The sequence below is a fragment of the Pan troglodytes genome, chromosome 13 (genome assembly GCF_028858775.2).
Source record: "Pan troglodytes isolate AG18354 chromosome 13, NHGRI_mPanTro3-v2.0_pri, whole genome shotgun sequence".
In the NCBI taxonomy this organism is placed as follows: domain Eukaryota; kingdom Metazoa; phylum Chordata; class Mammalia; order Primates; family Hominidae; genus Pan; species Pan troglodytes.
This window is the reverse complement of record NC_072411.2, coordinates 25,073,092-25,096,207: the sequence shown is the minus strand read 5'-3', so window position 1 is coordinate 25,096,207 and position 23,116 is coordinate 25,073,092. Positions and strand designations below refer to the sequence as shown.

General features: G+C 38.6%; 1 protein-coding gene across 1 annotated transcript in view; it reads right to left on the bottom strand.

Annotated features, from left to right (window-relative positions):
- The window catches only part of CNTNAP5 (contactin associated protein family member 5), an 876,147-nt gene that overhangs the window by 433,571 nt on the left and 419,460 nt on the right, over window positions 1-23,116 (bottom strand). The window contains exon 6 of the mRNA XM_016949649.3: window positions 21,946-22,130. Within this exon, the coding sequence (XP_016805138.3) occupies window positions 21,946-22,130 (185 nt within the window). The remainder of the gene's footprint in view (window positions 1-21,945; window positions 22,131-23,116) is intronic.

Below are 23,116 nucleotides of genomic sequence, written 5' to 3'. Positions count from 1 at the left end.
ACAGGTTAGCAAAGGCTGAGGAAGAGGCAACGCAGAAAGGCTAGAGGGGTTCCACAGTGACCTGGTCACTCTAGCACAGTGTGAGGCAGTCAACTGAGGGTCCCCAGGACCAGAAGAGCAGGTTGAGGGTACAAATGGGCTGAAGTTATCAGTAAATGTGTTAAGGGCTGGTAGCTGGATTTGGAGGTCTGGGAGAGTCCAAGTGACTACATCTCACTCCCTTAGGCCAAGTGTGATGGTTAGTATTAAGTGCCAACTTGATAGAAGGATGCAAAGTATTGCTTCTGGGTGTATCTGGGTGTTTCTGGCTGTTGCCAGAAGAGATTAACATTTGAGTCAGTGGACTAGGAGAAGACTCACCCTCAGGAAGGTCCACCCACAGTGTGGGTGGGCCCCATCTAGTCAACTGCTGGAACTGCTAGAAAAACCAGACAGAAGAAGATGGAAGAAGCTGACTTGCTTCTTTCTGCTGTGTTGGATTCTTCATGCTCTTGGATATCAGACTCTGAGGTCTTTGGCTTTGGACTCTTGAACTTACACCAGTGGTTTGCCAGGGACTCTTGGGCCTTCTGCCACAGGCTGAAGACTGCACTGTTGGCTTCCCTATTGTGAGGTTTTGAGACTTGGACTGAGCCACTACCTTCCTTGATCTTCAACTTTCAGACAACCTACGATGGGGCTTCACCTTGTGATTGTGTGAGTCAATTCTCCTTAATAAACCCCTTTAATATATACATGTATCCTATTAGTTCTGTCCCTCTAGAGAACCCTGGTTAGTACACCAAGGCAGGTCCTACGGACAACAGCAACGAAAGCTGTCATGCAAGTCTTTTGCCTCCAAACAGGTGGGACTCATGAATGGCATGACTCCCTTGACGCAGCACGATACACAAACCACCCCATTAGTGATCTGCCAAGGGAAGAGGAAAAAAGTACAGAGAGAACATCACAACATAACCCAATATATACCCAATAATGTACTACCTTTTAAGTAATCATTAAGTAATTATTATTCATCATCAAGGTTAGATTTTTCCACCATTAGAAGCAACAGAGGCTGATGAGCATATTGAATCTAGTTAGGGAAAAGAAGCAAAACCATTTTTATGTGCATTTGAATATGAGTGTGAATTTGCAACCTGATTTAGATTTTTAGATGTTTTACGTGGTTGAGAATTGGAAGTTATAATTCGACTATTGAATTATAGATTTAGTCCATTATCAGATTAAATTAGACTGGAGAAATTTGCTTCATATAATGATGTTTTTCTTTTCTGAATATTTTATAAACACTTATAGGCTACATACCTCTTAATTCTATATTAATAAATATATCCCTCAGATCATTTGTTTTCATATTTTTGTCTGATTTACCAAAACTTTGAAAATAAAAATTAAAATCTTCCTCTAAGCTGTTTCTCTCCATCAAGCCCTCCATATAAGAATTACCACTATGGAAGATTTGGGCTGGCCGAGTTATTGTACCTACTCTTTGCAAAAATTGAATACTGATCATCCTCAAGCTATTCTCCTGCTTAGTTCTGCTGGCTTCTGATTGGCTCCCTCCAACATTCCCAACCTTGGCTTTTCCTCTGGAACTCTGTCCATTAGTTCATTCATCTGGCAGCATAACTGGTTAAACCAACAACCATCTTCCTCACCCTGGCTCTAGGGCCTCTGCATGTTGGAACTGCAACACAGGTACTCACATAAGGGCACTATTGACCAATATCTGCATAGGAACAAATGGAAGTCTTTTACTTTTGCATTTATTGATATTTTATGTGCTATACACATGGGGTTAGAATGTGTTTTTAATTAGAGACTATAATGATTATTTTACAACGACCTGTTTTGATCTTAATGTTTACTTTCAAAGGTACTAGTTTTTCCACTTCTGCTTTCTTTCTGTCTACATTTAATTGGTGTACCTTTGTCCGCATTTCAAACCTGTTTTTAATCATTTTAAATTTTCCTTCACAGATTTCATTTCCGAGGATGCTGAAGATCTGATTATGCCTTTCTATTCATACTCTAGAATATTTCATTATTTGGCAGATGTGGATGATACTGAATGGAGATTGTATTTCTGAGTACATAGTCTGTATGAAATGGCCCAGGGCCTGCAGTATATGGAAGACTGAGCTGGACATCCTGCTTCCGTTAGGTAATGTACTCATCCATTCGTTGGCAACTTACAGTTGTCACAGACTTTCCGAACAAAACCTGTCTCATCTGACCAGTAATTTTCAGTGAATACTGATCAAAAACTCTTTTATTCTTATCATTCTGTTACCAACTCTTAGAAACACTTGATAAAGTTAATTCCAATTGTTTGGTACAAATTCGATTCACTTAGTAGTTGCTGAACCCTTACTTTTTGTGAAGCATGATTCAAAGCCCTGTGGTGGAATTAAGGATAAATCACACGCTGCCTCCATCTGAAAGGGTAGGGCCGGTCACTAAAGACAAATTCATGCTCCAACAGACTGATGGAAGGCAAAGTATGATAGAAACAATGCGAGCATACTAGTGACCAAAATCTACAGGAAACCATCACATTTTAAGTCATAAGTAAAGAAAGCAAGATCAGTTGGTGCCATGGGATAGGATATTTGAATGCTAGGCTGAAAAGAATAGAGTTATTGTATTCTCTGAAGGATTTTCAGAGAATAGTTACACTATTCTGCTGAAGGATTTTTGGAGAAAAATAATAATCACCTTTAAAGAAGATTATTTTCTTGAAGTAAAAATGGAAAAATAAATAAATAAATAAACAAAGAGGGCAAATATTAGATCAAAGAGGCTTATTTTGGCCTCAGGTGAGAGGTGGTGGAGGCATGAAAAATGGAGTCTAGTTGTGGTAGGTAAAAGAGATCAGTACGCTGAGCAAGCACTCTCAGACAGCATCCTGGAAAACTGACTTTTTTTGGTCTCTTCTCAAATGGCACCATCTCAATGATGCCTACCCTGACCGACATATCTAAAATTGCAATCTCATTCCCTCCATCCAAGAACTCCTAGATCCATTACCTTGATCTATTTTTGTTCTTCTCATAGCATTTATTATCTTCTTACTTACTATATAATTCACTTACTTGTGTTTATTCTTTATAGTTTGCCTCTCCTGCTAGAATGCAAGCACTATGAGGGTAGGAATCTTTTTGTCTTTTACATTGAGATATTTCACCTACTTAAAGGGGTACGTGAAACACTGTAGATGCTGAAAGAAACATTTGTTGAATGTTTTTGGAATACCTCCCTAAAATTTTCTCAGAGGCACAGATAATATCTGATTCGTTTTTGAATATGTAATTCCAAGCAGTATGATTAAACCATTAATAGATTCAACAGATATTTGTTAAATTGGATTTTAAAAAGAGCACTGACAATTTGCTTCTAAATCTGCTTTTGCCTCATTGTCTTTTTTGGCAATTCGGTCTCTTTCTTTTCTTACTTTTCTTGCTTGCTTGGTCTTGGCATATTGAATGAGTGCCTTTCATTGATCTTAGTGGTCATTGAATGGTGTGCCTTTCATTGATCTTAGTGGTCAGCAATGCCAGGTATTAGATTGCAAAGTTTCACTCACAGTCTCAGTGTCTTGGACAACATAGTCCATCTGGTAACTTGCTGGATTTACTGTTGTCACAGGTGAGCTCCAACAGGATAAATCCCAGGAGAAAGCCTGCATTGATGTTAAATGCATGAGGTCCCAGAATCTGCCACTCTCTTTTTCTTTGATCTTATTATGTTTTTTTTTTTTGTTTTTTGTTTTTTTTTTTGGTTTGGTATTTGCTTGTCTCTTTTTCAATCTTTGATGTTACTTCCACAGCAAGGAATTCATTCCTCCCTTGTTGGCTTTTTCTCTGGTCCTGTTTAAATTTGGAGTCTTCCTGTTCTAAAGATCCCACTTTGTATCTGACTTGAATATCTGATACTTTTGAAGTTTCTCATTTGTAAATATTTGTCTCACTTTTGTTCTGACAGTCCACTTCTTAAAGAAACAGGTATACAAAAAGGATCCAAACTGCTGTCTTCTTTTTCATCTTTTAAGACTTACACTGGCTGGGTGTTTGCTGAGGTACATGCAAAGCTCATGGCCCTTCAAAAGGAGAAACGCACCATCATCAGCCTTTGGGATACTAGTCAAGGGTGGATGAATTTCTGCCATTACAAATGAGGACAAAAATTCCAATTTTCTGGTTAAATCTCCTGATTTTTAAAAATTAGCCTGAAAGTTGAGTATTTAAAAAAGAAAGTAAAACAGCATATAGGCAAAATTGGATGATGGCTTTCCAAATCTTGCCCAGGGTCATCGTTTTGTAACTTATGTTTTACTGTTTGACAGGATGAATGACTCAGTCTGTCCCATGTTTGGAACTTCTGATGTCTGTCACTTTAATATGCTCGTAGTACACATCATGCCTTATTTTTGCTTTGACTTTGGAGCCAAATAATGAGTGGAGGCAATTGTTTACATTTTTACCAACAATTACCTCTTCCTTATTGGTTTTACAATCTATTATTTCACAAGTTTCCAGGGTCCCTCTTTTTTCTGCAAAAAATTTATCCTATTTCTTTTTTGCCAGTGATAGAGAGTGGGTGATTTCTTACCCAGACACAGCCCAGCATTGAGTAAGAGAAAGCACTGTTCTTGATAGTGCTCCTCATTTAGAAAGTGCCTGCGCTCCCTTGCTTCATCCATGCCCTGACATCCTGCCCCAGTGCTCCAGGCTCACATCCCTCCTACTACATTCTGCCTATGGCTTCCGACCCAACCCCAATAATTGCCCTTAAATTTCACCTGGATTTTGTCTCTCTTGTTCAACCCTGGGCACTCTCTCAAAGTATTGTTTTAGTAATAGCAATAGTAAGACTTATTGATCATGTTTATATATCGGGCACCATGCTTAGAGCTGACCTTCACTATTTTTTCTCTAACCTTTGAGTTGGGTACTCTGATTTGCTCCATTTAACAGCTGAAAAAAAATGACAGCATACAGAGGTTTAGCAGCTTGACTGAGACCTTGGAGCCACAAGGTAAAGAGCTGGAATTCCACATCCTTCAATCTAGAGCCCCAACTCTAAGTGCCACACACACAGTCTCCCCCTAGCTTCTTCTACACCTGGTTCCACTGAGTAGCCTTCTCAATGAAAAGTCCCAGGCTAAGGTGACCAACTTGTCCTCATTTGCCTGAAACATTGCCATTTTTAAAACTAAATGTTCCACATCCTTACGGCTCTCTCCATTCTGGGAAACCTGGCAAAATTTGCCCCCTTGTCTCAGGCAAAGTGAGCACACTTGCCCATGTTATTTGGTGAGTCTTTTGCAGCCCTGGAGGAGATGAAAAGCAGAAGTGGGGCACAGTGATAGCAGCAGACGCCACACATGTTTTCTTAACAGCATAAATCAGCTCCTCGTATTTTCTGCTGACAGGGCAGCCCTATCTTCTCAAACTACCATCAGGTTTTGCAACGGGGTATATTCAGACCATGTTTCTTATTGTTTTGGTTGTCCTTATTGCTCCTGGTTTAAACCTGATCAATGCCAGGCCTACAGTTCCTTTCTCTAAATAGGTATTTTTTCACAGACTGACAGATGTCAGCTGCTGACACAGCCCAACAGGCCTAACATATATTTTATAATTTTTTGTCTGAATGAATTTACTATATTTTTACATTAGATTCTTTGGCCAATGAGGTAAATTATGTACATTTTAGTATTCAAGCAAAGAGTTCAATGGAAATCCTCCGTTCACATCCCCCTTATACCCAGGCCAGTGGGCCTTCCTGCCCTGAACTGGGTTCCTGAAGGGTCCCACTGTGGTCTTCCTTGGTCATATCCTGTGTCACAAGGGCAGGGCCTTATGAGCCCAGGGGAGATGACATAGGAAGTTGCCACCGCCTTCCAGAACATGATCTCTGCACACAACACCCAGTTTCCTGCCTCAACAGCTCTGATAGTCCTTCAAGGGTCTTCACCATTCTCGTCCCTCATCTGCCTTCCTGAGGGGTGACCAACAGGCAGCTGTTTGCAGTGTGGGCAGAACTTTGACCTGTGGGGTATGGGCATGAATGGATGTCTATCTGTCAAGGGAGGGGAGTAGAGCATATTTGATTCATTAGCTTCTTAGCTTGGTTTGTAACTTTTTACAAATTTAGATTCATGATATGTGGTTCTCTATTTGTACTCTTGCCTCAGGCTTACAAACACCCTAGAGGGGCTTGGCTAGCTTTACATGAGTTTATTAAGGATTACAGTAATTTAGCCCAAATTTAGCCAGTCTCCAAATGTCTTATTGGCCACTTCCACTAGAAGTAGCACACTAATTAAAACCTACTAGCATCCCCCTAATAGCAGCTAATAGAAAACAAGATATGTTACCATTTGCTCCTTTAGTTCATGTTAATGAAAACAATGCATTTTTGTATAATACTTGTATTAAAATATTCCCTTCATCATATGTAAAACAATTAATTTGCTTTTAACAAATTTAAGAGAAGTCTTTATATCTTATTTCACTCACATAAAACTTGAAGAAATATAAAGTTAGCAAGTCCACAAATCACAATAATCTTAAATTTAAAACTAGAAGGAAAATGGCACCAAGTAATGTGATTTCATGTCTTATACACAGGCAGAGCCCAGGCCAAGCCCCAGAGTCTGTGCTTGTATCTCCAGACATTGATTTTCTCTCCTCAGAGGGAAAATCTACTCCCCAGATAAACCTCTGGTCAAATGGTCACACAGACCTGGGCTCAAATCCTGTTCGTTTTTCTTGGTGGCTATTGAGGAATAGGGATTGGAGACTTCTTCAACTTCTCTGTGTCCTCCTTTTATATTTGTGATATAGGAGATAATAGCCTTTCTCACAGGGCTGTTTTAAGTGGTTAAACAAAATTTTAAAATGCCATACATAATAATAACTCTTTATTTTATTTTTATTTTATTTTTTTTCTTAGTGAACTTTATTTCCTGACCTGAGACAAATATTTCAATCTTCAGTTTTTAAAACTTGAAGGATATAATGATAAAAAACGACTTTTTTTTTTTTTTTTTGAGGTGGAGTCTCACCCTGTCACCCAGGCTGGAGTGCAATGGTGCAATCTTGGCTCACTGCAACCTCCGCCTCCTGGGTGGTTTCCAGCGATTCTCCTGCCTCAGCCTCCCGAGTAGTTGGGATTACAGGCATGCATCACCACACCTGGCTAATTTTTGTATTTTTTATTGTTTATTATTATACTTTAAGTTTTAGGGTACACGTGCACAATGTGCAGGTTAGTTATATATGTATACATGTGCCATGCTGGTGTGCTGCACCCACTAACTCGTCATCTAGCATTAGGTATATCTCCTAATGCTATCCCTCCCCCCTTCCCCCACCCCGCAACAGTCCCCTGAGTGTGATGTTCCCCTTCCTGTGTCCATGTGTTCTCATTGTTCAATTCCCACCTATGAGTGAGAACATGCAGTGTTTGGTTTTTTGTTCTTGCGATAGTTTACTGAGAATGATGATTTCCAATTTCATCCATGTCCCTACAAAGGACATGAACTCATCATTTTTTATGGCTACATAGTATTCCATGGTGTATATGTGCCACATTTTCTTAATCCAGTCTATCATTGTTGGACATTTGGCTTGGTTCCAAGTCTTTGCTATTGTGAATAGTGCCGCAATAAACATACGTGTGCATGTGTCTTTATAGCAGCATGATTTATAGTCTTTTGGGTATATACCCAGTAATGGGATGGCTGGGTCAAATGGTATTTCTAGTTCTAGATCCCTGAGGAATCGCCACACTGACTTCCACAATGGTTGAACTAGTTTGCAGTCCCACCAACAGTGTAAAAGTGTCCCTATTTCTCCACATCCTCTCCAGCACCTGTTGTTTCTTGACTTTTTAATGATTGCCATTCTAACTGGTGTGAGATTTTTGTTATTTTCCCTTTGCATCTACTTGCTTCCTTTTTCTTTATTTTTTTCAGTTTATTTTCCTCGATGGAGGCCTTCACTTTTAACCCTGCAACTGAATTTCCAAAGGAAACAAAGGATCTATAACTATTCTATCATATGATCACCAAATAAATAGATTTATTATGTCTGGCCAGTTTTCAAATCAGGTCTGTTATTAGAGAGATGTCCATTAGGCAATGCCAAGTAAAAGTAAGGAAGGCAGCAAGGGGTGGCCTCTGAGCATGGAGAACCTATTAGGAACTTCTTAAGGGAAGAAAGGTAGAATGCAGATTAATATCATTTATAATTTACAGAAATAAAATTCATCCAATTACTCAGCAACTTTTTACAGAGTATATTTTATATGTCAGGCAAAATGCTATAGATATAAATGAAAGTAAAGAAGAAAATCTCAACCTTTATGATGAGCTTAAATTCTACGGCTGGACTAGAGATGATGAGATAGACAATTTAAAAAATAAGTATATTTAATTATGTATTATAAAGTAATATGTGTTTTTAAAGAAAACTAGGAATAAAAATAAATCAGTGCATGCAACTTTAAAACAAATATAAGAACTGTCTTTTAAATAATGTATTCTTTCTACTGCCTCAGTTTCTTCTTAAAGTACTTTTCTGGATGGAGTAAAATATTCGGAAAGTTTAAAGAGGGTATGCAGTAAAAAGTAAGGCCTTCTTCCTTTTTGTCCTACTCTCTGAGATTCTAACTTACCTCTTGCTTTAGTATCCTTTCAGAAATTTCTATGCCTATATGTGCTTTAATGTTTATATGTTCTCTTCTGTTTTTTAAACACAAAAAAACTGTTTACACTGCATTGCACCTTGATTTTATTTTTCCTCTAACAATTTATATTGGAGATGATTCTGTATCAGAACATATAGGATTGCCTCATTCCTTTTAATGAGTGCATTACACTTTCGTAGAGGTTTGTCAGGCACCAATACATAAGGTGAGCCTAAGACCAAAGCCTGACCAATAGACTGGGAAAGATAAAAAAGTCATTTCGATTCAGACAGTTTTGTATTTGCACAAACAGCTAAGCAAAGAATAGCCATTCACTGTAGCTGTAGATACCAAGAAGGATGACATCTAAACAAAATGGGTTAGATGACCACAACATGGGCTGTGTTATTCCCATTGCTAAGAACACAATTCTTTTTTTTTTTTTTTTTTTTTTTTTTTAACAGAGGAATTTCACTCTTGTTGCCCAGGCTAGAGTGTAGTGGTGTGATCTCGAGTCACTACAACCTCCAACTCCCAGGTTCAAGATATTTTCCTGCCTCAGCCCTCAGCTTCCCGAGTAGCTGAAATTACAGGCGTGTGCACCATGCCCAGTTAATTTTTGTGTTTTTAGTAGAGATGGGGTTTCATCATGCTGTTGGCCAGGCTGGTCTCGAACTCCTGACCTCAGGTGATCCACCTGCCTCAGCCTCCCAAAGTGCTGGGATTACGAGCATGAGCCAACACACCTGGCCAAGAACGCAATTCTTGATTGAGCTAAACAATTTTGTATTATGCAGCTCTATTCTGAGAGGAGAGGGCAGAGAACTCTACCCTTTATCACAATCTGAGAGGTGATGAGAAACATGGTGGCTTCCCACAGGGGTAGGGAGGCAAATGATGTAAGTTTTCAGAGCACCTGTTCACTGGCCTTCACCTTCTCACATTTCGAGGTGTCCTGCCAAGACTCAGATCAGCTGCGGTGCAAGCCTGTGGCTGAGTGGACTCTGGGTACCTGCAAGGAGCACCGTGAGCAAAGCTGTTCCCATGCAGGGCTGACCGCAATTTTTAATCAAATCCCTTTTTGATAAGTTAGTGGGTAATTTCAAATCTTGTATTATACCTAGCATATATTCCATTGCACACATTTGCTAATAATTGTAGGACAAATTCCTGGAAACAGAATTATTGGGTTGAAGAGCATTTGTTTCCAGTTTTGAATAACATCACTGTTTCTTTTATATATTATTAATTATAGTGCCATCAACAGTGTATAAAATATTTCTGTTTTCTTCCATGTCAACATGGTATATTATAAGTGTTGGTCTTTACAATATAAGTTAAAAATATTTTAGCATGGATTAGCATTTCTTTTTTTATTAGTGAGGTTGAGCATCTTCTCATACATATGAAAGTCATTTGTATTTTTATGTGTTCATTTTCTTTACATATTTTTTTCATTGTTACCTGTTTTTTTAAAAAATTGTAGACACTTTTAACTTATTAATAAAAGTATGATTGTTTAGCATTATTTATTTATTTAGTTATTTTATTTCCATAGGTTATTGGGGAACAGGTGGTGTTTGGTTACATGAGAAAGTTCTTTGGTGGTGATTTGTGAGATTTTGGTGCACTCATAACCTAAGCAGTATACAAGGCACCCAATTTGTGGTCTTTTATCTCTCACTCCCTTCCCACGCTTTCCCCTTGAACCCCTAAAGTCCACTGTGTCTTTCCCATGCCTTTGCATCCTCATAGCTTAGCAACCACATACGAGTAGGAACAGACGATGTTTGGTTTTCCATTCCTGAGTTACTTCACTTAGAATAATAGTTTCCAGTCTGATCCAGGTCACTGTGAATGACATTAATTCATTCCTTTTTACGGTTGAGTAGTATTCCATTATATATATATATATATAATATTACATTATATATATTATATTGTATATGTAATATATATTTTATATTATATATAATATATATTTATTATATATATTATATATATATATATTAGTTTCTTTATCCACTAATTGATTGATGGGCATTTGAGTTGGTTCCATGTTATTGCAATTGCAAATTGTGCTGCTATAAACATGTGTGTGCAAGTATCTTTTTCATATAATGACTTCTTTTCCTCTGGGTAGATACCTAGTAGTGGGATTGCTGGATCCAATGGTAGTTCTACTTTTAGTTCTTTAAGGAGTCTTCACACTGTTTTCCATAGTGGTTGTACCAGTTTACATTGCCACCAGCAGTACAGAAGTATTCCCTGCTCACCATATCCATGCCAACATCTACTATTTTTTGATTTTTTGATTATGGCCATTCTTGCAGGAGTAAGATGGTATCACATTGTGGTTTTGATTTGCATTTTCCTGATCATTAGTGATATTGAGCATTTTTTCATGTTTGTTGGCCATTTGTATATCTTCTTTTGAGAACTGTCACAAACCTGCACGTTGTGCACATGTACCCTAGAACTTAAAGTATAATAAATATATATGTATATTTAAAAAATAAAAGGAAGATCAGCTAATGGGTGCTGGGCTTAATATCTTGGTGATGGGTTTATCTGTGCAACAAACCACCATGGCACACATTTACCTATGTAACAAATCTAAACATCCTATACATGTACCCTGGAACTTAACATAAAAGTTGATTAATAAAAGACATTTTCCTAATAAAAAAAGAGAATTGTCTATTCATGTCCTTAGCACACTTTTTGATGTTTTCTTTTTTTTCTTGCTAATTTGAGTTCATTGTAGTTTCTGGATATTAGTCCTTTGTCAGATGTCACAAAGATTGTGAAGATTGTGAAGATTTTCTCCCACTCTGTGGGTTGTCTGTTTATTCTGCTGACTGTTCCTTTTGCTGTGCAAAAGCTCTTCAGTTTAATTAAGTCCTAGCTATTTATCTGTGTTTTAATTACATTTTCTTTTGGGTTCTTGGTCATGAAGTCTTTGCCTAAGCCAATGTCTAGAAGGATTTTTCCAATGTTATCTTCTAGAATTTGTATAGTCATTGGATGTGACAAAGATTGTATAGATTGTGAACATTTTCTCCCACTTTGTGGGTTGTCTGTTTACTCTGTTGACTGTTCCTTTTGCTGTGCAAAAGCTGTTTAGTTTAATTAAGCTCCAGCTATTTATCTTTGTTTAAATTACATTTACTTTTTGGTTCTTAGTCATGAAATCTTTGCCCAAGCCAATGTCTAGAAGGGTTTCCCTAATGCTATCTTCTAGAACTTTCATAGTTTCAGGTCTTAGATTTAAGTCTTTGATTCACACTGAGTTGACTTTTGTATGTGGTGTGAGATGAGGATCTAGTTTCATTCTCCTACAGGCAGCCTGCCAAATATCCAGCACCATTTGTTAAACAGGGTGATCTTTCTCCACTTTTGTTTTTGTTTGCTTTGTCAAAGATCAGTTGGCTATAAGTATTAGGGTTTATTTCTGGGTTTTCTATTCTGTTCCATTGGTGGATGTGCCTGTTTTTCTTCCAGTACCATGCTGTTTTGGTTACTATGGCCTTATACTATAGTTTGAAATCAGGTAATGTGATGCCTCCAGATTTGTTTTTTGCTTAGTCTTGTTTTGACTATGTGGGCCCCTTTTTAGTTCCATATGAATTTTACAATTGCTTTTTCTAATGCTGTGAAGAATGATGGTGGTATTTTGATGAGGATTGTGTTGAATTTGTATGTCACTTTGGCAATTATGGTCATTTTCACAATATTGATTCTACCCATTCATGAGCATGGGACGTGTTTCCATTTATTTGTGTCATCTATGATTTCTTTCAGCAGTGTTTTGTAGTTTTTCTTGTAGAGGTCTTTCACCTCCTTGATTAGGTATCTTCCTAAGTATTTTTTTATTTATTTATTCATTTATTTATTTATTTATTTATTTATTGCAGTTATTGTAAAAGGGGCTGAGTTCTTGATTTCATTCTCAGCGTGGTCGCTGTTGGTGTATAGAAGAGCTACATTGATTTTTTTATCCAGAAACTTTGCTGAATTCTTTTATCAGTTCTAGGAGCTTCTGAATGAGTCTTTAGGGTTGTCTAGGTAACCAATCATATCATCAGCAAACAGCTACAAGTTTTACTTTCTTTTTACTGTTTTGGATGCACTTTATTTCTTTCTCTTGTCTTATTGCTCTGGCTAGGACTTCCAGTACTATGTTGAAGAGGAGTGGTGAGAGTGGGCATCCTTGTCTTGTTCCAGTTCTCAGAGGGAATGCTTTCAACTTTTCCCCACTCAGTATTACGTTGCATGTGGGCTTGTCACAGATGGCTTTTATTACATGGAAGTATGTCCCTTGCATGCCAATTTTGCTGACAGTTTTAATCATAAAGGGATCCTGCATTTTGCCAAATGCCTTTTCTGCATCTTTTGAGAGGATCATGTGGTTTTGGTTTTTGATTCTGTTTATGTAGTGTATAATATTTATTGACTTGAGTATGTTAAACCATCCCTGCATCCCTGGTATGAATCCCACTTGATCATGGTGGATTATTGTTTTGATATGTTGTTGGATTTGGTTAGCTAGCATTTAGCTAAGGATTTTTGCATCTATGTTCATCAGGGATATTGGTATGTAGTTTTCTTTTTGGTTATGTCCTTTCCTGGTTTTGGTATTAGGGTGATATTGGCTTCATAGAATGACTTAGGGAGGGTTCTCTCTTTCTCTATCGTGTCTCTTTCTCTATCTTGTGGATTAGTGTCAATAGGATTGGTACCAATTCTTCTTTGAATGTCTGGTAGAATTCTGCTGTGAAACTGTCTGGTCCTGGACTTTTTTTATTGGTAATTTTTTGATTACTATTTCAATATCGCTGCTTGTTATTGGTCTGTTCAGCGTATCTAATTCTTCCTGATGTAAGCTAGGAAGGTTGTATCTTTCCAGGAATTTATCCATCTCCACTAGGTTTTTTAGCTTATGTACATGAAGGTGTTTATAATAGTCTTTAATGATCTTTTGTATCTCTGTGGTGTCAGTTGTAATGTCTCTCATTTTGTTTCTAATAGAGCTTATTTGGATTTTTTCTCTTCTCTTTTTTTTTTTTGGTTAATCTTGCTAGTGGTCTATAAATTTTATTTATCTTTTCAAAGAACCAGATTTTTGTTTCATTTATCTTTTGTATTTTTCATATGTGTGTTTCAATTTCATTTATTTCTGCTCTGATCTTTGTTATTTCCTTTCTTCTGCTGGATTTGAATTGAGTTTGTTCTTGTTTCTCTAGTTTCTTGAGGTGTGACCTTAGATTGTCTGCTTGTGCTCTTTGAGACTTTTTGATGTAGTTGTTTAGGGCTATGAACTTTCCTCTTAGCCCTGCTTTCGCTGTATCCCAGAGGTTTTGATAGGTTGTGAATGACTACTGTCATTCAGTTCAAAAAATTTTTTAATTTTCATCTTGATTTCATTTTTGACCAAATGATCATTCAGGAGTGGGTTATTTAATTTCCATGTATTTGCATGGTTTTGAAGGTTCCTTTTGGAGTTGATTTTCAGATTTATTCCCCCATGTTCTGAGCAAGTGCTTGACATAATTTCAGTTTTCTTGAATTTATTGAGGTTCATTTTGTGGCCTACCATATTCTCTAACTTGGAGAACATTCTACGCACTGTTGAATAGAATACCTGTGGTTGTTGAGTGGAATGTTATGTAAATATCTGTTAAGTTCATTTGTTCCAGGGTGTAGTTTAAATCTATCATTTCTTTGTTGACTTTCTGTCTTGATGACCTGTCTAGTGCTGTCAGTGGAGTATTAAAGTCCCCCACTATTATTTAGCTGCTGCCTATATGTTAGGTCTAGTAGTAATTGTTTTACAAATTTGGGAGCTCCAGAGTTAGGTGCATATATATTTATGACTGTGATAATTTCCTGTTGGACAAGGCCTTTTATCACTGTATAATGACTCTCTTTATCTCTTTTAACTGCTGTTGCTTTAAAGTCTGTTTTGTCTAATATAAGAATAGCTACACCTGCTCACTTTTGCTGTCCATTTTCATGGAATGTCTTTTTCCATCCCTTTACCTTAAGTTTATGTGAGTTCTTATGTATTAGGTGTGTCTCTTGAAGGCAGCAGATAGTTGGTTGGTGAACTCTTATCCATTCTGCAATTCTGTATCTTTTAAGTGGAGCATTTAGGCCATTTATATTCCGTGTTAGTTTTGAGATGTGAGGTAAAATTTCATTCATCGTGCTATTTGTTGCCTGTATACTCTGTTTTTTGTTTTTGTTTTTTCAACTGTATTTTTTGTTTTGTAGGTCCTGTGAGATTTATGCTTTAAAGAGGCTCTTTTTTTTTTTTATGTGTTTCCAGGATTTGTTTCAAGATTTAGAGCTCCTTTTAACAGTTCTTGTAATGCTGGCTTGGTAGTGGCAAATTCTCTCAGCATTTGTTTGTCTGAAAAAGACTGTATCTTTCCTTCATTTATGAAGCTTAGTTTTGCTGGGTAAAAATTATTGGCTGATAATTGTTTTGTTTGTGGAAGTTGAAGATAAGGCCCCAATCCCTTCTAGCTTGTAGGATTTGTGCTGAGAAATCTGCTGTTAATCTGATAGGTTTTCCTTTGTAGGTTACCTGGTGTTTTTGCCTCATGGCTCTTAAGATTCTTTCCTTCATCTTAACTTTAGATAATCTGCTGACAATGTGTCTAGGCAATGATCTTTTGGTGATGAATTTCCCAGGTGTTCTTTGGGCTTCTTGTATTTGGATATCTAGTTCTCTAGCAAAGACAGGGAAGTTTTCCTTGATTATTCCCCCAAATATATTTTCCAAACATTTAGATTTCTCTTCTTCCTCAGGAATGCCAATTATTCTTAGGTTTGATTGTTTAACATAATCCCAGACATCCTGGATGCTTTGTTCATATTTTCTTATTCTATTTTCTTTGCCTTTGTTGGATTGGGTTTATTCAAAAACCTTGTCTCTGAGCTCCGAAGTTCTTTCTTCTACTTGTTTGATTCTATTGCTGAGAATTTTGAGAGCATTTTGCATTCTTTAAGTGCATCTGTTGATTCCTAAAGTTTTGATTGTTTTTTATTTGTGCTATTTATTTCACTGAATATTTCTCCCTTCACTTCTTGCATGATTTTTTTTTATTTCCTTATGTTGGGCTTTGACTTTCTCTGGTACCTCACTGATTAGCTGAATAACTAACCTTCTGAATTGTTTTTCAGGTAAATCAGGGATTTCTTCTTGATTTGGATCCATTGCTGGAAAGCTAGTGTAATTTTCTGGGGGGGGTGTTAAAGAACATTGTTTTGTCATATAACCAGAGTTGGTTTTCTGGTTCCTTCTCATTTGGGTAGGCTATGTGAAAGAGAAGGTCTGGGACACAAGGCTGTTGTACAGTTCCTTATGTCCCACTGGGTATTTCCTTGATGTAGTACTCTCCCCCTTTTCCTAGGGATGTGGCTTCCTGAGAGCCAAGCTGTAGTGATTGTTGTCTGTCTTCTGGATCTGGCCACCCAGCAAGTCTACCAGGCTCTGTGCTGGTACTGTGGGTTGTCTACACAGAACTGTGGGTCTCTCAGCCATGGATATGGGCACCTGCTCCAGTGGAGGTTGCAGGGGACTGAAGTGGACTCTGTGAGGATCTGTAGCTTTGTTTGATTAATGCACTACTTTTGTTCTGGTTGGCCTTCTCCCGGGAGCTGGCATTTTCAAGAAAGCATCAGCCTTAGTAGTATGGAGAGGAACAGGTGGTGGCCAGGGCCCCAGATCTCCCAAGAGTATATGCCCTTTGTCTTCATTTACTAGGTTGGGTAGAGAAGGACCATTAGGTGGGGGAAGGGCTAGGCATGTCTGAACTCAGACTCTACTTGGGCAGGTCTTGTGGCAACTGCTGTGGAGGATTAGGGTGAGGTTCCCAGGTCAATGAAGTTATGTTCCTAGAAGGATTATGGGTGCCTTTGCTGTGTCATGCAGGTTGTCAGGGAAGTGGGCAAAGCTGGCAGTCACAGGCCTCACCCAGCTCCCACGCAACACAAAGGGCTGGTCTCACTCTCACTGTGCCCCACCCTCAATAGCACCAAGTCTGTTTCCAAACAGTGGAAAAGCAGGGCTGTGAACTTGTCCTAGGCTACCCACCTCACAGCTGCAAAAATAAGTAGGGCTTTCCTGCTTCCCCTACCTGTGGATTCTGGACACTGGATTCATGCCCTTCCTTGAGTGCCGGCCAGGAGACTTCTCAATGGGTTCAAATTGTTACGAAGTTCACCTAGAGATTTCCTTCTCCCTATGGCCTTTTCTCAGTGCCTCTGGTAGCCCTCCTGAAGGTCCACTGTGAAGCAAGGCAGAAATTGACTCAGCAAGCCCACAGGGATTTTCCTCCTTTTATCTCATTTGGGTATTTTGCCCAGCTTTCTAAATTCAATGAGCTCCAAGTAAGGTCAAAATCTTCTCTCGTAATCTAGACCTTCGGGTTTCCCAGTGGGGGTTTGTGTTCAGGGGCAGATGATCCTCCTTTTGTGGGATGATCTCCCTTTCCCTCCACAGTTTGGGCACTCACAGTATTTGGGGTGTCTCCTGGGTCCTGCAGAAGAAATCTGCTTCTTTTGGAGGGTCTGTGTGTCCTCCGGGCTTTCCTAATGTATTCCTGCAGTCGTTCTGGAGCCAAAGTTCACGATGCAAGTCTCCACACGCTGTTTTGCCTGTCTGGGTGGGAACTGCAATCCAGCCCTGCCTCAAAAGTGTGATTTTTTTTGAAGTACTTTTTAAAGTTCTTGGGAGGATGACATAATTATATAGATTTTTTTGGTGAACAGTCACATGGTTTTAAAAAAATTTTACATAGACGAAATTTTTTATATATTTTAGTTCCAAGTTTCTGGATTTTATGCCATTCCTAGAAGAACTCCAGCACTCTTAACGTTTAAAAAATATGATCTCTATTTAAAACTTCTGTGAAACTTATTCTTAGAGATTAAACATCTATGTATTTTAAAATGTTTAGTTCAATATAATTTTTTGTTTGTTTTTTGACTAAGAATTTTCATTGAAAATATATTTTGTACTTTGTAAAATGCCTTTTCAGTATGTATGAAGTGATAATATGTAAATCAAATATGTATGTGTATATACATATACATTATATATTTGTGTGTGTACATATATACATTATGTGTGTGTGTGTGTGTGTGTGTGTATATATATATATATTTTTTTTTGTTTTTAAAGAGACATGGTCCTATTCTGCTACCCAGGCTGGAGTGCAGTGGTGCTATCATAGCTCACTGCAGCCTCAAACTGGGCTCAAGCCATCCTCCCTCCTCAGCCTCCCAAGTAGCTGGGACTACAGAAAAAACACCGCGCCTGACTCCTGAATCATATATATTTTTCAAATATGTTTTCAACAGTTTAAGAGCTTACAAAATAGCTATGTAAAACAAGATTACTGAGCACTCTTGATAAGAAAAGCCTTCTTGGATTACAAAAATGTTAGAAAAGAACTATTTTTTCTAAAGATCCTAAAAATATCTTTTTTTCTAAAGCCCTTCTGCTCCAGGCTGGAAGTAAACTGAGCTGCTACAATCCTTCTCACAGCGTTTGGATAAGTCACATGGGTTAAGTGATGTAAACTGAGAAGATATTTTAATGAGAAGTAAAGGATCTACATTCTGCCTTTTTTTTTTTTTTTTTTTGACAGCAGATTCTGTGAGCTCTTGTCTGTTTGCCTTCTGGGCAGGAAGGGAAACAGACCACTGCAGACATCTTAGTGCAGCAAAGTTCATGCTAGTTGCTTTATAGAAAGTCATTGTGTCACTTGATTGATATCCCCTAAGGTAGTCTAAGATGAAGAATGAAAGCTACTACCTTTTCTTGCCATTATTACCACATCATGGTAAAGAGTAAAAAGAAACATAGGTTTGCATAATTATATTAGCTTTGATATAAAATCTGATATATACAGAAGTATATATCAGAGTATATATATATATATATATCAGAAGTATGTATCAGAGTAGTACATGCTCCAAAAATTAGTCATTGGCACACAAAGACACGACTGTTGTCCTCTAGCTGGTGATGTCCAGGCCTCATTTGTGCACATATGGACGCATGGCAGAAAGCAAATCAATGTAGATTCTAATTGATATGCAACGTTGTGATAAAATAGACCTTAGATTTACATATCCTGTTTAGCTCCATTCCTTCCAACAGGGGTCCGGATCTTGCTTCTGGATGACTGAAGTTAGAAATTTTTATTTCCCAGGTTTACACAGGCAGTTAGTGGTCATGTGGTGAGTAGAACACAGGGTTTCTGCACCAGTGTTCTTTCATCTCCACACAGCCTTTGGGGTGAATCTTCAAAGGCTGGAGGTTTCTCTTGACACGTAACTCTTGTCTTCCAGTACAGCTAATGTCAAACGCCGCTATTACAGCCAATCTATCTTCTTTTATAATCATTGGAGCAAGCTGGCTGAACAATCTGGAGAAGACTTGAATTCCCTAAAGCAGAGGTTACTTCAGAGAAACGTTTCAAGGTGCCTCTTTCCTAGGGAGCACATTTTATAAAGCACCAAGACATCCGTGCACGCCCTGAAGAAATCAGTTCCAACTTCATCGGATTTCATTTCCCTAAATGCTGACTTTCACTGTAATGTCACTCAGCTATGATTTTATACAGATTCCACACACAAGAGACAAAAGATAAGCAGACATGGGCTTGTAAATAAACATTAAATCTGGCAACAGAGTGAATTTATAACCATCTTCTGGGACATTAAAGGGAAAGTATGTCGGGGGAATGACGAGACTTCCAGATGATTTTATAGGTTTTTTTGTTTGTTTGTTTTGTTTTTTTTTGCTGTTGTTGTTGTCTTCGAGTTTATAAAAAATATCTCTTTTCTTTGAGATGGTTCCAATATTGAGTGTGTTCTTTCTTTTGTCAATCAATTAAACAAGTTGACAAAGGAGAGCAATTGATATTCACAGATTTCCAGTTTTCAGCAACTCAAAAATATCCACCTGTTATCTTGTATTCTGAGTCAAAGAGTGACAAATTCCTTTTTGAAGTTAATGAATGGCATATTTTATCCACAGTATACTAAACTAAGGTTAAGATCAAAAGAGCTCTCTTATTCTCATGATAGTGATTGAAAAAATAAGTCCCGATTTTTCAATTATTCATCTCCATCTCCACTGTTCTATTATCTATCCCAATCCCACTAGTGATTGAAGTTGTCTCCTAGCAGGCTGTCCAAGGTGGGACACAGGAACACACACATACCCACAGGTATGTACGTGTTGGTGTGCCATGACTGTGTATCCAAACGTAAGATTCTTTTAATGATATTAACAACTTGTAGCACACAATTTATGGATAATGATAAAATATGCAATAATCTATTATTGTAAGTTCTGTATACCAGTTGAGTTTTATAGAATGCTTTTGCTGACCTTTGTTGAATGATTTTATCTGTAGCACTTAAAGTCTCTGTCATATATTCTTTTTGAAAAATTTCTTTATTGCCTTTACAACCCTTTAAAAATGTAAAAATTAATCTTAACTCACACGTCATAAAAAAACAGGCCTCAAGCCAGACAAGCCAGGTAGCTTTCTGACCCCGGTCTAGACAATGCACAAAACAATAAAGCAGTCCCTGATTTGTAATGTATGTCAACCTCTGTGGTATAAGTATTTCCACTATGGTAGACTTCAAGCTGTCAACGGGATTTCACTGAACATGGAATTGGGAAGAGCTGTGTGGTAGCAGCCCAACCTACAGTATCCCCACAACACAGATAGAATAGTCATGAAATTCCTCCAGAGCACCTTTAGTTAAAAGAGACAGGCAAATCGATATAATATAGTGAAATAATTAGAAATCAATGAATGTATTAGCTTTTAAAACTAATTTCAAGTTTATATAACTTTATTATTATTATTATTATTATTTTAAGACGGAGTCTCACTCTGTCTCCCGGGCTGGAGTGCATTGGCACGATCTAGGCTCACTGCAAACTCCACCTCCCAGGTTCAAGCAATTCTCCTGCCTCAGCCTCCTGAGTATCAGGGACTACAGGCGCGAGCCACCATGCCCGGCTAGTTTTTTGTGTTTTTAGTAGTGACGGGGTTTCACCATGTTAGCCAGGATGGTCTCTATCTCCTGACCTCGTGATCTGCTGGTCTCAGCTTCCCAAAGTGCTGAGATTACAGGTGTGAGCCACCATGCCCAGCCAACTTAATTTTTAATAATGCCTAGGTTAACCAAGGGCTCACAAAATTTCTGAAAATCTAACACTTGAAACTCATGAACTGGTAACAAGCTGACTCAAACACACCACTGATGGCCTATTCTTTTGAATTCCATAAATACTGGACTGTTTGACATTTTTTGAACCATGCTCTGTCTTGCCTCCCCAGTCTTCTAACCCTATTCTTTCAAGACTTAGCAGCATCTCCTGCTAGAAAACTTCTGCCATTTTTCAAGGTTGAATTAAGTGCTCTGTTTCCTATATAAATACATAATTACATAAATATAAAATTTCTCTATTCTAAACCTTCAGTGACAGGGGCTTCATCCACTGTAGCTTTAACCTCCTTGTTCTGCAAGAGCTTATCTCAGTTTCTCCAACTCAGAGACTGGACATTTATGGCCCAGCAGAGCCTGGTGTATAGCAGGGGCACAACATGCATTCCTTGAACTGAACTACTAACAAAGCTGGCAAACTCTTGGCTGCCAGTTTGCAGAGCTTTGTGCAGCCTTCTTTGCATTGAACTGGTGCATTTCAGTGTACCTCTTCTACAAGAGAGCAGGGAAGAAACAGCTCGCCACGGTATTAGTCAAAAGCTTGCATCGGAAGAATGAAAGTCAAAGGGTAGTCTCGACTGCAGGTTTTAGATTCCATGGGTTTTGTTTATAATGTAAATATCTTTCATCACCACAGATAATTGAGGTCTTTTTTTTAAGAAGATACATAACCAAGAGACTAGGCAGCAGCACAGAAAGCCTACAAGCAGGAAAAAAAAAATGAGAAGGAAACCTGCTGATTTTAAAATGCACAGAGCTGCTATCTTGTGGTTTAGCCCAACACTCCTTCACTGCTCAGATTCTCTGGCTGCACTCCTTTCCTTGTTGACTATCTGGCATAGATGGAGGAAGTAAGTCCCAGGGTAAGACTCCTCAGTGCCCCACCACTTCTCTCAGTTGGTCTGCTCACTGATTTTCTTGCTGCGTTCATTGAAGCAAGGGGCCGAGGAGGTGCAGGAAGGAGGATCAACTCACCTCATAGTCAATGTCTAAGGCATCCGTCTCGCCCTTGGTGCGGAAGTGCTGTGTGTGCTTGTCCACCGTGAAGTTCACCTGCTTGCCCACCCGCTCGATGAGGACCGAGTGCCAGTGCTGGTCATCCAGGAGGCTGCCCAGGGTGGCAGAGGGCAAGCTGCTGCTGAGCCGCGCTTTGCTGTCATCTGTGAAGAGGGGAGACAGGCAAGATGATGTCTGTGTCCAAGGGCAGCTTTGCACACCAGAATGCTCCACAAGCAAAGGCAGCTATCTCTGTTCTAAAGGCAAAGAATGATGTCTCCCTACAGGCCTGGAAGTGTGCTGGACCTGGGAAGGAATAACAGGCTCTGCCCACAGATTCCAGAATCAACTTCAATATGCACACCTCCTTCCAGACAAAATAGGGCATGTTTTTAGGACTTGAAAAATTAAATAATGAAAGGAACTATGTCCTTATGGCTACATAAATATGATTGAAAATGGGGATTTTGTTTTTCGAAAGAATGCATATTCTTTGAGTTTGAATGGTTCTTGAGTGGAGAAAGCCAATTAGGAGCTGTGCCTGCGAGGAGGGGTAAAGCTGGGATACGTAAAGGGAAGACAGCTAGCAAGTTTGTGGGCAAAAGCAGCGGCAAGGAAATAATCATCCCATATGCCATGGCTGAGTACCTACTGGATGCATGGCACTTAGGAAGAAATAACTTTCATCTTTAATCCTCTAAGGGAAAATTATCATCTCCATTTGACAAATAGGAACTCTGAGGCTCAGGGAGGTGAGGCATGCATGCCTCAGGTACGGTCAGGACTTGAATCTAGGTCTGCCTCATCCTTTTTACTTTGACCACAGCTATGGATCATGGCTCGGGTCATACTGTTGAGGATTTAGCCTCTGTTGAGTTTGGAAGACCCCCTTGAGAAGACATGAGAGGTGCAGCTGGAAAGGCATGCTTTGCAATCCAACCTGCCTGGTTCCCCCTCCCCCTCCTTCTCTCTCAATTTTATGGAAGTCCCTGGCTGTACCCCTCTACCAAAAAGATTACAGCTTTTATCTTCCCCTGTGGAACTTGCATCAACCTTAGCAAAATGAACAATTAAATAGAACTAACGTTTGTGTATATATACATTTTCAATTTTTGCAACATTTTATATATTAGGTTCCTTAGTAACTGAA